This window comes from Clinocottus analis, unplaced genomic scaffold (assembly GCF_023055335.1).
Source record: "Clinocottus analis isolate CAN_PGR_092001 unplaced genomic scaffold, fCliAna1.0.p SCAF_15, whole genome shotgun sequence".
Lineage (NCBI taxonomy): Eukaryota > Metazoa > Chordata > Actinopteri > Perciformes > Cottidae > Clinocottus > Clinocottus analis.
Window position 1 is genome coordinate 900,001 of NW_027175876.1, and position 13,577 is coordinate 913,577.

Genomic DNA, 13,577 nt, shown 5'->3' on the forward strand with positions numbered 1-13,577 from the left:
TTTCGTGATCTCAGCTGTCTAAATCCATAACTCCACTAACGCAGCAGATTAGACGGAGCTTTCCAGTGATGCAACGAGTGACTAACTTCCACGATATTGCATTAATAAAAACAGCTGTTCTGCATCTGTCATCGTGTGGTATCGACCTTTACGGCCTCGAGGCTCGTCTCTACGTCTTCACGGCTCACTTCCATTCAAAGGTTTCACTCTCATCGCACACTTGTCACCTTCTGGCACTCAAAGGGAAAAAGTCGACCTGGACTTCTGGTGTTTGCTTAACTTGAGTAAGTCCTTTCCTTTCCTCGCTTCCTTCCTTCTTGTCTTTAAATCCACTGATTAGAAACACTAAAGGAAGGAAGGTCGTGATCCCATCAGTCGTGTGTGAAAACAAATCAACTTCCAGAACATACAGGAAACAATGAGGCTGATTAAAAACAAACTGACAAGCGGGACGAGAGAGATTCACTTCTTCTCTTTTGTTTTGCTCTCTCTCTCTTTTTTATCCAATCAGGGGAAGACAGAGCAGCTGCAAACACCATGAGGATGGAAACAAGAAGAAGGTGAAGGAGAAGAAGAAGAAGGAGAAGAAGAAGAAGAAGAAGAAGAAGAAGAAGAAGAAGAAGAAGAAGAAGAAGAAGCAGCAGCAGCAGCAGCAGCCCCTCCAGGTGGTCCTACCTGCTGCGGGCTCTTGGGCAGCAGCTCGGGGCTCTTGCTGCTTCTCCCTCCCTGCAGCTTCTCCCCCTTCGCCATGGCGGAGAGGCTGTGCGTGAGGCGGCAGCCGTACGTGTGCGCGCCGCTGCTGCCGAAGTGCGTGTGGCTGTGACTCCTCGTGTGAGCGAGAGCGCGAGGAGGCTGCTGCCACTGCGCGCCGCGCGTCTGGGGCTGGAACTGGATGTGGCTCTGGCTGCGGGTGTGCGCGCGGGGCAAGCGCGCCTCGGCTGCGGAGGCCGCGGGCTCCTCCCGCTCCTGCTCCTCCTTCTCCTCGTCCTGCTCCTCCTCCTTCTCCTCCTCTTCCTCCTCCTCCTTCTCCTCCTCCTCCGTGACAACTCGGCCGCTTTCTGCCGCCATTCACATGCTGGTTGACGCGCTGGAATGAGGCCAGAGGAGGGAGAGAGGAAAGGGAAGGGCAGAGTCAGACGGGCGGCGGTGCCACACACACACACACACACACACACACACACACACACACACACACACACACACACACACACACACACACACACACACACACACACACACACACAGAGAGACATATGCAAAAACAAAAAAGCACAAAAACTCAATGACAGGCATGTATAGCTGCAACATACTAGGACAATAATGCAGCCTCGCAATGCAGACACACAAAGACTTTTGGATGCACGCACAAAACACACACATGGGACAATGCACAACAGAGTTGAATACAGATGCAGGAGAATGTAACAAGACACCACGCACACACAAACACACACACAGACACACACACATGCACGCACACTCAGGCGCTCAAAACTAAGCAACCTTTTCCAAATAAATATCACATAAAAGTCAGATGTCATCCGGGTCAACATCATCTGCGGTGTTTGCGCGTGACCGTTGGCTTCAGGGCGCAAACAGGGCGCGCGCAGCAGCGGCGGTGTCCCGTGCAAGAGTGCGTGAGTCTAGCCCTACTATTCCTGTGAGCACATCCATGAACAACCACTGATAAGCACCTTGCTTCTTCTTCTTCTTCTCTTTTTTTTTTTTTTTTTTTTAAAAAGGAGGAAAACATATTTTCGGTCCTACCTCTTGTTGATGGAGGAAATAAAAGATGCCGCTGCAGTCCGCGGCTGCGGTCAGTGAGTTGTGCGCCGGTCTGCTCGCTCGGTGGGCCGGATGAGAAGGAGACTGCGGAGGATGGAGCCCCGTCTGCGCCTTTTACTCTGCAGGCTGCAGTGACGCAGCGGCGCCGCGCTGCGGCCGTCACGGTGCACGGCAGGCAGCGGCTCGCATGCATGTGTATATAGGCTGTGCGTGCGTGCGCGTGCATCTGTGATGAGATTATGGCGTTTGACACGAGTGTGTGTGCGTGTTTTGGATGGAAAACGCGCCTCAAAGGGACCATAACAGACAGCATTGTGTGTTTAGTGACAAAAGCGTGACGTGTTTGAAGCATGCGCTCGACAATCTGCACTTGACAGAGTGTAACATGAGCATCATTATTGGTTCTTTTTATTATTTATCATCACATTAGGTGTCAAAAGCATCCCCGCTTGGTGATGTATGTGTTTACTCACACTCACAGAGGTCTCACACACATCTGTGAGACTTAGAGAGGATCCTGTTTACGCCCACACCAGGAATCCTGTTTGGTTTCTAGAGGAATTTACTGGCGGTTCTTCAGAACAGGGAGCCGGAAAGGTGTGTGTGTGAAAACCACTGAACTGGGACGCGCTCAAGCATGACTATAGTTTCCAGCCTGCATCATCATCATCATCATCATATAGTCATTCATCATCCTCATCATTCCAACTCCGGGTTCTGAAAGGTTAAGCCAATGCGGAAGTGTCTTAAACTTGTATTCTTTTGATTAACCACCAGGGGGTGACTCCTCTGGTTGTATAGAAGTCTATGATTCATGTGTTAAAGCTGCATTCTCTCTACTGACCACCAGGGGGAGACTCCTCTGGTTGTATAGAAGTCTAAAGAAGGCATGAAAGTTAACCCTATAACCTACAAGACATTGTTGTAGTTAGCTCCACCTGTTCCTGTCACGTCTGGTTGCACAAAAACCAAGATGGCGGCGGGCTGAATGCCAAACTCTGAGCTTCAAAACGCCCGTCCACACATCAGTGGGTGCCTGGCGGTGAACGCGGACCTTCTTACATACCGGCTATGGCCTGAAGGAGAATGGCTTATTGAGTCGAACGCTGCAGCCTGAACATTTTCATACCAGAGAGGAGAATAGAAACCTCTGGGAGTTATTGTGATTGACTTGTGTCAGCGTGTCCTTCTATCTGGCTTGTAAGGTGAAGTGGTTTACCAACTCGCCCCGGAGTCCCTGTTTGTCACAGAAACTCTGAAACCACATCATTCATCATTCATTGTGTTGACCACGTCTCTCAAACCACACGCAGGCTTAAAATAATGTAACTTTGCAGATCCCTGATGACATCATCGGGGTTATTTTATTCAAACGGGCGTTGCATTTTCTTCATGCTCCCTCCACTGACACACATTATGCATCTGACTCACAGATTAAGATGTCTTCCTCATCACCAGTAAACGTGAAAAGATCTATCACTTATGACATAATGAGTGCCTTTCAATACATCAAGAGAGAGGTAGAGTTATCGATATAGACTTCTATACAACCAGAGGAGTCGCCCCCCGGTGGTCAGGAGAGACAATGCAGCTTTAACACATGAAGCATAGACTTCTATACAACCAGAGGAGTCGCCCCCTGGTGGTCAGGAGAGAGAATGCAGCTTTAACACATGAAGCATAGACTTCTATACAACCACGGACAGCGGTGAGCGTCCGGCATGTGACCTGCATTAGAGGCGAGGTATGTTTCTGACAATGCGTGAAGAGGAATGTGCAAAATGAAAACGTCAAAGAGTCCCTCTGAAAAAAAAGGAAATGCGCGAGTTAAAGGGAAAGTGATTCCCTGCATGCTTAGCCTTATTAAATATGTAGCAGAAAGGAAATGTGCTCTCTTCCACTCTTTAGCCAGACCCCCTCCAGCGATGCCCACAGCCTGCAGAAAGCCTAAGATGTGACTCTTCAGAGGAGGGATTACACCGCTGAGGTCGTCTTCCTCCCCTCCGTGACCTTGAGGCCGTCGTCTCTTCGTCCTGCAGCCGACACGAAACCCTCTTCTGTGTTTTTCGGGCACCCCCCCCCCCCCCTCCCTCGGCGCTCGCTTTAAATATTGAAGATGGATAATGGCGCTTCGCCTCCTTCCCCGAGGCCCGCGGGGCAGGAAGCGTGGAGACGGAGACGAGGGAGGCGAGGGGAGGGGAGGCGTGTGCGCGCCCGGTGTGAAAAGCACACACGCGTGTGCCAAGACAACACAAACACGCCTCGGTCAGGTGGAAGAGAGAGGATTCAACTTCACTCGACCCCCATCGGAGGGAGATTTGTTAACCCATTGCTGTTGTTTCACCGTCACAGCAGCAGATGCACGACACACACACACTGTGTGTGTCAGTGTCGAGGCAGCGCTCCTGCAGTTTGGACTTATTTGACATCAGTGCCCCCCCGCCCCCACCCTCTCTCCCTCCTTCCCTCCCCCCTCCCTCTCTCCCTCCTTCCCTCCCCCCTCCCTCCATGAATCTAAATGCTCTGTTAAATCTGCAGCGACAGCACAGATGACAGCACGATATGTCGCGATTATGGAATATTTTTGTCGACAGTCTTTCACACCTGGGCAGCAAATGATAAATGAATTATTTTTTAATGCTTAAAAGGCTTTGACGATATACCTTTTTAGTAAAAAAAAAACTTGCAGGTGTTTGAGGACTTTTATTGTTCCTTGATATGTGATGTATGAGAGAGGATGCAGTCAAATAAAACATTATTCTGAATTATGAACGAAAGCAAACACAAATAACAGTAACAAGCTGTCATGTTTTGTCTTTTTAAATGACATTAATGTTCAAACAATACATCTGTTTATTAAATATAAACTATATATATATATTATACGTTAAAATATTAGCTCTTATATATTTATTTGTTTACTCTAAGTAGTGCAGAAAAACTGGTGATCACAGTTTGGGAAGACTTTAGAGAGAGTTGGTGCTGGTGACGGTGAAGGTATTAAGCATTTGTGTGTGAGGGAAGGAGGAAAGGAGTGAAGGAGTGAAGGAGTGAAGGAGGGAAGGAGGGAAGGTAACATGCCAACAGATGAACACTTCACTCCCTTTCTGGAGTTTGTTGTTTTTGTCAGCAGGAAGAAGACCGACGACAAACACTCTTGAGACTGCAATCAGGGTCTTAGTGAGGTGTCAGTGAAGAGGAGAGGGTGTGTGTGTGTGTGTGTGTGTGTGTGTGTGTGTGTGTGTTTTCGTTTTGGGGCTTTTTCATAGTCAGGAGTGTCCAAACGGGGCCTGCGTGTCCAGCGGTCTCTGGACGATGACGGCGTTGGCCAAGTCGGCCTCCTCCAGACTCAACTCTCCGCCGCTGAGCTCGCGGAAAGGCACCGACGTCGTGAGGACGAACGGCGGGCAGCTCCTCTGGCAGCGCGCCACGAAGTCCTGAACATCGGCGACGCTGCGAGGTGGAGGGGAAAGATCGGGACGTATGTAACAGAGAAAAAGGCAGAAGTGTTCCTCAGTAGCAAAGCACCGACTCTCTCTCTCTCTCTCTCTCTCTCTCGTGACATCTCTCTGTACTCGTAAAAAGCATCCATTATTAATCAGGGCCCACCGTATGCGAGCGGTCTTATGTCAGCCCTACACACACGCGCCGGAGGTTGGAGGGGTTCAGCCCTTTCCTTATCCTTCGGCTAACCCAGTTATATAAACGCTGCATCCCAGTTACGCAATCCCTCTCTGGGGATTTTATAGATCCACTCCGTTGCTACATCTCAGATTATGTTTTCCTGCAGCAACCTCATGCACTGTGGCAGGAGGGGGGATATAGAACATGTACCATGTACGAAGCATGACGTAATCCTCAAACAATCCCAGCCCCCAAGCTCGTACAAACAAAAAAAAAATCTTATGTCATCCCCCCTCTGAACTACTTCTTTTCTCCTGCGACGCTTCAGATTATGGGATTTGCAAAGCGTGGAGGTCGCCATCGTGCAGAATACTAAACCGGTCTTAAATATGTCGATACTATTAAAGGACGTCAAGCTCAGAGGTGCGTTTTTTGGGGGCCGGGGGGCTTTTGCGATACACACCGATGCGATAGGTTGAACCTCTGCACCAATCTCCTGCCGTCGGCCAACCAGATCTGCAGGGAGGTGACGGGAAGGGCGTGGTCCAGTGTTACCATGGGAATCGGAGGAGATTCTCCGTCCTCGTGCACAGATGGTGACCTGGCCACGACTCTGGGCGCTACGCTGTGTGGACGCAGGGGACGGGAGCAAACAACAACATCAATGAGGGGGGGGGCGGGTTAGTGAGACGCACAAACAAGCACATGCATTGCGTGTTTGTGTTGGCCGACAAACACAAAAAATATATATTTCGTGACTCTCTGGACCAGTATTCATACGGGGATGTTGTGAAAATGTGGAAGCTCTCTGAGTTCAGCAGGTCTGCAGGCTCGTGGGTGTTATGTGGATTTAGAAGGACACCTAGTGGTACAAAGTGGTATAGCATCTAATGTGCGTTATTGAATATTTAGATTTTTTGACATGCTAAATTGTTCAATTTTGGAAGGTAAAATTGTGTTGCAACACTGTATAATGATCTAAAATGTGTATCATCACAGCCGCGAGCTCCTTCCTTCCTACCTGCCGAGTCGGTACCCTCGCCCGCTGAAGGGGTGGAAGGCCTTTTTCCGGGGAATGTAGTTTTCCTCCGTCAGGTCCTCCACGCTGACCTCCAGCTCCTCCTCCTCCGCTCTGCTCTCCCACTCCTTCGGAAGCTCCCTGGGGGAAGAGGAAAGACTCTCGTTGGGATTGCTCCACGTCACAAGTGAGCGCTACGCTTTATCGACAGCATGTTATGTGGCGACGGGTTTGTGGGAAACTCCGTCTCGGTCATGTTCACGCACCCCCTCTTGATGGAGTCCAGGAAGTCTTGATTCTCTGGGACGGAGTAGCTGCGAAACTCCTGATCGTTCACGGTGAAGCCGTCCTTCCACAGCCTCACCACCATCTCCACCTGGAACCAAGGCGGCACGAATGAACCCCGAAAGTCTCTGATGTGGGGACCCTTTTATCCCAGGTCACGAGGTACGAATCAAGAACAAAACATGGAATAAATCCCCCCAAAAACATGGAATAAATCCCCCCAAATACAAGATATAAATCCCTCAAAGGCTATTGCGCCTGAGATGCATCGTTTGCCGCATGTGCAGAGTATTTTATCATTAGAAACATGCCAAAATTAGATTTTTTTTTGTATTTTTTAATGGCTGTTCACAGTATTCTTTGATTTTATGGAGCGATACAAAAAGATATTCTCAATTGCGGCTTGAGAAACCTTCGACTCTAATACGTTAACAAAACAAAATACGAATTTTGAACCTGCATGGATTCATCTAATGTTTGAATTTATGATCAGGAAATGGATTCAAATGAGCAGATATCCAATAATACGATGCCTACTTTGCATTGTTAAACATACATGCTCAAGAAAAACTTGTAATATGAAAAAATAAGTCTCTTAATATAAATATATGACTTCATTTCAGTGTGTAGGTGTTTAACTTTTATTAAAAGATATGTGGAAGTTTCCCTGCATGTGGAAGTTGTTTCTCTGCATGTGGAAGTTTCCCTGCATGTGGAAGTTGTTTCTCTGCATGTGGAAGTTGCTTCTCTGCATGTGGAAGTTTCTCTGCATGTGGAAGTTGCTTCTCTGCATGTGGAAGTTGTTTCTCTGCATGTGGAAGTTGTTTCCCTGCATGTGGAAGTTGTTTCTCTGCATGTCGAAGCTTCCCTGCATGTGGAGTAGATTTGGTGGCGTGAATGAGTCGCTGACCTTGGACGACCCCGAGGCGTCGTAGCAGATCTTCTCCACCTCATCCAGGAGGTCTTCCACCGAGAAGCTGCGCCTCATGGGAGCCTCCTCTCCGTTCTCCTCGCTGGCAAGCAAAAGAAACAAGAAAATCGTGCAATTAATTCCCTCATTATAGACGCGATCTCGCTGAACTCTCTGCAGTCGCAGGTGTTTATTATACATTAATAACATCATAGTTGCAGGTTTGTGCTCCTTCACCAAACAAACTGAGTTCTCATTCTCGATGCGTCACACATGACACAAACCTGACCTATAAAATAATTGAGTTGCATTGATATTATTTTCTTTAGGGAACATTTGTATAAGAGTAATATAAAAGAACAACGTGCTGTGACTTAAAATTGATTGAATTGTAACAAGAAAATTCAATTAAAAGGCATAAAAACACAAAATAATACAACATAGACGAATGGATTGGCCAATACTGAGATAGCTAATTGGCAATAAAGAAAGGTTATGATGTATTTTAAAGGGGAACAAAATGATTTCTTGTGACTCACCAGTTGTCATCTTCCTCTCCCCCCACAGTGTCAATCTCTTTCATGACGTTGTGTGTTTTCCATCTGAGAAAATGAGCACATCAAAACGCCACAACGAGGCCATTATGGCCGCTTTAAAAACCGCACCTTTAATACACAACGAGGGAACCATTTAAATCAGCTTTAACGGGGTGTCGTGCTCATGTTTTCACGCGTTATCTCTATCCATAATATCGATGAAACACGCGTTATTGATCGTTAGGTAAAGTGGGCGTGGACGCGCACAGGAGGCGCGCGGCCCCGCGAATCGTAAACACGGACTATAAACACACAGTGGGATTAAGGTTGAGGTCACGTACTGGTTTACTAGTCCGCGGTCCGTCGGTTAATCCCCCGGGGCGACACACATCTGCAGCGGCTCCTCTGCTGAGCGGTGCGCGTGACGCGAGGTGCCGTAAAGTAAAGAGGACTCTGCTGCTGTCGTAAAACAGAACTGGGCTGCTGAGCTCAGCACATGCGCCTGCAAGAGAAACAGATGGAGGATGATGATACAGGATTACATGGAAACACCACTAGTTTCTATCTATCTATCTATTTATCTATTTATCTATCTATCTATCTATCTATCTATCTATCTATCTATCTATCTATCTATCTATCTATCTATCTATCTATTTGTCTGTCTATCTATCTATCTGTCTATCTGTGTATCTGTCTGTCTGTCTCCAGCTGTGATGTCCCAGTTGATTCTCTTCACTACAGTTTCCAGCCTTCATATCATGTCACATATCACGTAATGACAATAATTAAAGTGTTATGATATCATCATGAATTACTGCAGTCATTTCCTCTAATCTTTCTATTAAATAGTGCATCTGCGAGAGATATAAGACCAGCCCACATCTGGACACTATATAATATAATCCTTGTTTATAAATGTCAAAGTCAACACTCTATTATTTCTATGTTATCCCTTTACACACTGTTCACACACTCATCATCTGTCCCTCCACTGGACACTGAACACTGGGCTGCTATAGTTTGCTTACATTTATTATCACTTAATCTCTTCATGCAGGTGGATTATTATTTTACGTTCAATATAAATTTGAGTCTCCACTTTTTTCGACAATGTTTTCACTTTGAAGGGTTTCCATTGAGGGACGCTGCCCCCTACTGACCAGCAGGAGTATAGACACCGTTAACACACGTGTGGTTATGGACTGGACTACAGTATTATCAGTCGGAGTCAATTAATTAATTAATTATTAACTGAATATGTGGCTGATTCACTTTCAGCATGCATGATTCACAATGTAATCAAAAGGCTCAATAAATCCTTTATTTGGCTGCAAATTCAAGGTATATTCACACACACATGGGCTGTTTTCAAGGTCTTTAATCTTGTGTGTGTGTGTGTGTGTGTGTGTGTGTGTGTGTGTGTGTGTGTGTGTGTGTGTGTGTGTGTGTAGTTTCTGTCCTCTGGAGCTCACTGCACACAACAATGTTTAAATGGCATGACTTGAGCCCAAAAACACAAAACAGATGGATATCAATGCTGCATTTCCAGTCAAGCCAGAAATAGAAGTGGCAAAACACACACTCACACATACACACAAGTGCACACACACACAGGTTTGTGTTCCAGCCGTGATCCCAAAGTGGGGTCAAGGGATCCCACAGGGCTTCTCAAGAGGATCACTGGAGGTTATTAGCAAAACTATACAGTTAAATATTATGTTTACTTCCTATAGGAATGGTTTGATGAAGAGCTTTCAGACTCTTTGACTACATGCATCGAGGTTACCGTAAATAACTCCAAAAAGCTTTTGTTTCATCTTGCAAAACATATATTTAATACATGTTATTACCCATCTGCAAAGTTCTGGAGCGCTTGACTCCAACTCCAGCTTTTGATCGCGTCCTTTCTGACATCAACTTCCTCCAAATTTTTGTGGCAAGTTTGAGCAATTCTTTCGTACGTAATGTTCTCTCGAGTGAAGAAGAACTTTTTTTCCTCCAATAAACTTGCAGGCGGCCCACTCCCATCTGTCCTCAGTGCCAGCTCCCACCCCGTCCCACTGCAGCTCGTCTGAAGGGTACACCATGTTCTCAAATCCACAAACATTGCATGTATACTTTTAATTATTATTATACATAAATAGTTGTATACTTAGTAGACTTTCATGATACTTTATGGAACTATCAGCAGAAATATTCCTCCTGCAAATAACACCATTGATTATATTGATTATTATGGCAATTGTGATATTGGTATAGTATCTATATGATAACTAGGCTACTTGTGTTTTTTTTAATTGTGTGTGTGTGTGTGCAGTAGTGCAGTCAGCAAAACAATGAATGCACCTGACAAACATATCTCGACTTGAGACACAGAGAGAGAGAGAGAGAGAGAGAGAGAGAGAGAGAGAGAGAGAGAGAGAGAGAGAGAGAGAGAGCGAGAGAGAGAGAGAGAGAGAGACATAGGAAGAGAGGAGAGAGAGAGAGAAATGGCGCCTCGATGCTGCGCTCACTGAGGCAGTCTTTGGAGCCGGCTAAGGAGATCCAGTGAGGGCAGGCGAAAGGAAAACAAAACATGGTGAACACGAGGAAGAGCTCGCGGCCGAGGAGCGGCCCCTTCATCTCCTCGAGGACGAGGTCGTCGTCCAGAACCGAGCGAAACTCCGAGGAACATGTAAGCCGGGGTTTTCCTTCTTCTTCCCCCTTTTCTTTTTTTCCCCCCTGCACCGGCGAGCTAGCTAGCTAGCTAGCTAACAAGCTAGTTAGCTTCCGCTAGCCGGCCTCAAGGTGCTCCAAAACATGCAAACGTGCAGTTTACGAGGTAAAACGTTGACACATTTTGACACCCACCGGGTCACGCGGGACTCACGATAAGGGACACGGGAATGGCATTGAGTCGCGTGCGTTTTTTAATGTTTTTGTGGAAAGGCTTGTCATAATTTACAAAGCTAGCGGTGTTAGCTTCCCTAGCTAGCTAGCTAGCTCCAAGTTGGGTTCCCTTTGTGTTTGGTTCAATTTCAGCCGACTGACTTGTTCGCACCGTTATTTCCTCCACAAATCATCTTTAAATAAAGACAGCCGTCGAGGGTTTCGTCTTCGTTCACGTCCCCCGTCCCCACTCGGACGTATCGGTGTTGTTTTTAATATTAACACCCCCTAAAAATGTGGAGAGAATAAAGCTTGGAAGTTAAGCTAGCTGTCTGCAGGCTGCAGCTAGCTCGACGGTGGGGGGAAGGGAGTCCCGGGTTCACAACAGTTGACGGGCTCAAGTCCCGTATTTTTAGCAAGTCTGAACTCGGTGAACTTTCTGTTGTGAATGCCCACAAGGACCCGGATACATCATGCTTTTTATAACAACAAAAAAGTGTTTTTAAATGCATTGATTTGACGTTACACCGAGTGCTAATTTTTTGTAATTTTTTCTTCTTCTGGTACTTATTCCAAATGTTTTCACTTTGGTCTCGTGACCTCCAGGCAGCATGACAGCCTTTGTCTCGACATGTGAACACTGAGATTATGCGAGGTGCCAAGAGGTCCCGTGTCACGCCATTGCTTTAAGATGATTATGGCACTTAACACAGGCCAAGCCCACCCCCAATCAGATGAAGTATAGATGATCAATAGGGACGTGCTTGAGTTTAAATTGGTTGTTTGTTTGAACTGCAGCTTCAAGAAAATGTGAAGTTCCCCCCCTGACTGCTGGTTGCATTGATGGATGACACTTGATCTGATTAACATGCTAGAGAGTGATGCACATATAACACTTTCATACTGTTATGTACCCCCACAATAACACTGATTGTTTTCCACTTGATGCTCGACCATTCGCCCACCAAATTTCCCTCTGTCTTGCAGTTTTTGCCCATCGTTGTGTGACAATGTTTGTGAATGAGGCACGACTTCAAGGTGCACCCTGTCGGAGGGGGCCACAGCTGTGCATTTTGTTTGCCCGCTGTTGTATGCAACATGCACGACTGCGTCTATCTCCATCTCGCCGGTCTGTCAGACAGACGGACAGGCCCGTCTCCGCGGGCGTCGCAGACGGTTTCCTCTGACAACAGTGAGATATTGCTCTCGTATCAGCGGGGAAGTAAAGCTGTGAAGGGCGCGAAGATCAAGGGCGAACGTCTGGATGGCGCTCTGTTGTGATTCAAGGGGGGGAAACACATCGAGTAGTTTGTTGCGAGGCTTCTCATCGCTGTCGTCCTCGTGCTGTTTTCCCTTTGAAGCTCTCGCTTTGCGTCTTTTACGTTGACATGGATTTGATTCGTTGCTTGATCAATTTGTTAATGCTTGCCTGTTATTTGAATATACTATTCTGGCTTCACACGGGGATTGACTCGAGATGAATGTTTTATGCAGAGTAATTGTGACGAGCTGTCACAGTATACGTGACGGGGCATCCTCCTCCTTTATCCTATTGCTCGCTTGTTCTGTCATTATTTTCTCTTTGAAACCGGTGCCATCCTCGTTTTTTTTTTTCCAACAGAAGGAGCCCAGTAGTGATGTGAGCAGTCCCAGCAGCCCGCGGTTGCCTCCGCCGTCCAAGCGGACGCGGCGGCAGATCGCCTCCGAGCCGAGCTCCAGCGACACCTCCCCGTCCCCGCAGACTAAGGGTCAGAGGGTCAGCTGGGAGATTCCCACCTACCGCACCAGGTCAGCCGCTGGCCGTCAACCAATCACGAGAAACCCCCTAAATGATGGCGTACGATTTTTGTAACAGGATAGCGCATGTTCTTTTCCACATTGCAGAACTCACAATTAGTTTCAGACAAAGCCATGTACAGAAGGTTTGAATAAGCAAGACTTTGTTGTCAATGGCTGAGTCAGATTTCATGTCATGTGTTTGTAATCAGGTTAAAGGACAAACTTAAACGTGCGCTCCCAAACAACATGATTATGATTAATCCCAGTCGTCTGTGCGTAGCCCTTTTTTCACTTTTGGTTTGTTCTATTTCTAGGTTGTCCTCTCGCATCATGCAAAATGGACACGGTAATGCAATCCTCCTCAATTTGTCCCTTTTTAAAATTTTTTTTATTATTTTTAAGAAAAAGCCATTCATTGAACACACCATTTGAGAGGCATACAGTCAAACTTGGACTCTAATTGAAGTTTTCTGTCAATGCTGCAGCTCATATGAGTCACAGGAGTGAGCAGAGTGGAGGTGGAGAGCACTCGCACATGAATGGCCACGTGGAGCTGAAGAGGAGCTGCCGGGGGAAGAAGAGCAAATTCGAACATCTCAATCAGAGCCTGCTGTTCGACCAGCTGGTCAACAGGTAAAACTCCCAGTCGCTCTGCTGACGCCGTCTTTCTTCTGCAATATTGTTTTTCCACCGACACAAAGAGAAAATTGTTTTGGAGGGTGCTTTATTCATCTCGGAACATATTAAATTGGATCCCGTTATACTTTGA

At 46.8% G+C, this 13,577-nt stretch overlaps 3 protein-coding genes across 3 annotated transcripts in view; 1 reads left to right on the forward strand and 2 right to left on the reverse strand.

Moving 5' to 3' along the window:
* Positions 1-1,900, reverse strand: part of mfsd2b (MFSD2 lysolipid transporter B, sphingolipid) — an 18,851-nt gene extending 16,951 nt beyond the window's left edge. Inside the window, exons 1-2 of the mRNA XM_068577037.1 lie at positions 1,768-1,900; positions 676-1,087 (exon numbers count right to left, since the gene is read on the reverse strand). Coding sequence (XP_068433138.1) covers positions 676-1,068 — 393 coding nt within the window. The 5' untranslated portion in view covers positions 1,069-1,087; positions 1,768-1,900. The remainder of the gene's footprint in view (positions 1-675; positions 1,088-1,767) is intronic.
* Positions 1,901-4,475: 2,575 nt separating this feature from the next.
* ubxn2a (UBX domain protein 2A) lies at positions 4,476-8,584 on the reverse strand. Its single transcript, XM_068577143.1, has 7 exons — positions 8,500-8,584; positions 8,162-8,224; positions 7,623-7,725; positions 6,694-6,803; positions 6,431-6,568; positions 5,873-6,034; positions 4,476-5,238 (listed from the first exon to the last, which is right to left on the reverse strand). Exons 2-7 carry the CDS (start codon positions 8,203-8,205, stop codon positions 5,055-5,057), a joined length of 741 nt encoding a protein of 246 aa, XP_068433244.1. The 5' UTR covers positions 8,206-8,224; positions 8,500-8,584; the 3' UTR covers positions 4,476-5,054.
* Positions 8,585-10,648: 2,064 nt separating this feature from the next.
* atad2b (ATPase family AAA domain containing 2B) overlaps positions 10,649-13,577 on the forward strand; it is a 64,874-nt gene continuing 61,945 nt past the window's right edge. The window contains exons 1-4 of the mRNA XM_068577543.1: positions 10,649-10,835; positions 12,651-12,817; positions 13,123-13,154; positions 13,294-13,441. Of these exons, the coding sequence (XP_068433644.1) occupies positions 10,737-10,835; positions 12,651-12,817; positions 13,123-13,154; positions 13,294-13,441 (446 nt within the window). The 5' untranslated portion in view covers positions 10,649-10,736. The remainder of the gene's footprint in view (positions 10,836-12,650; positions 12,818-13,122; positions 13,155-13,293; positions 13,442-13,577) is intronic.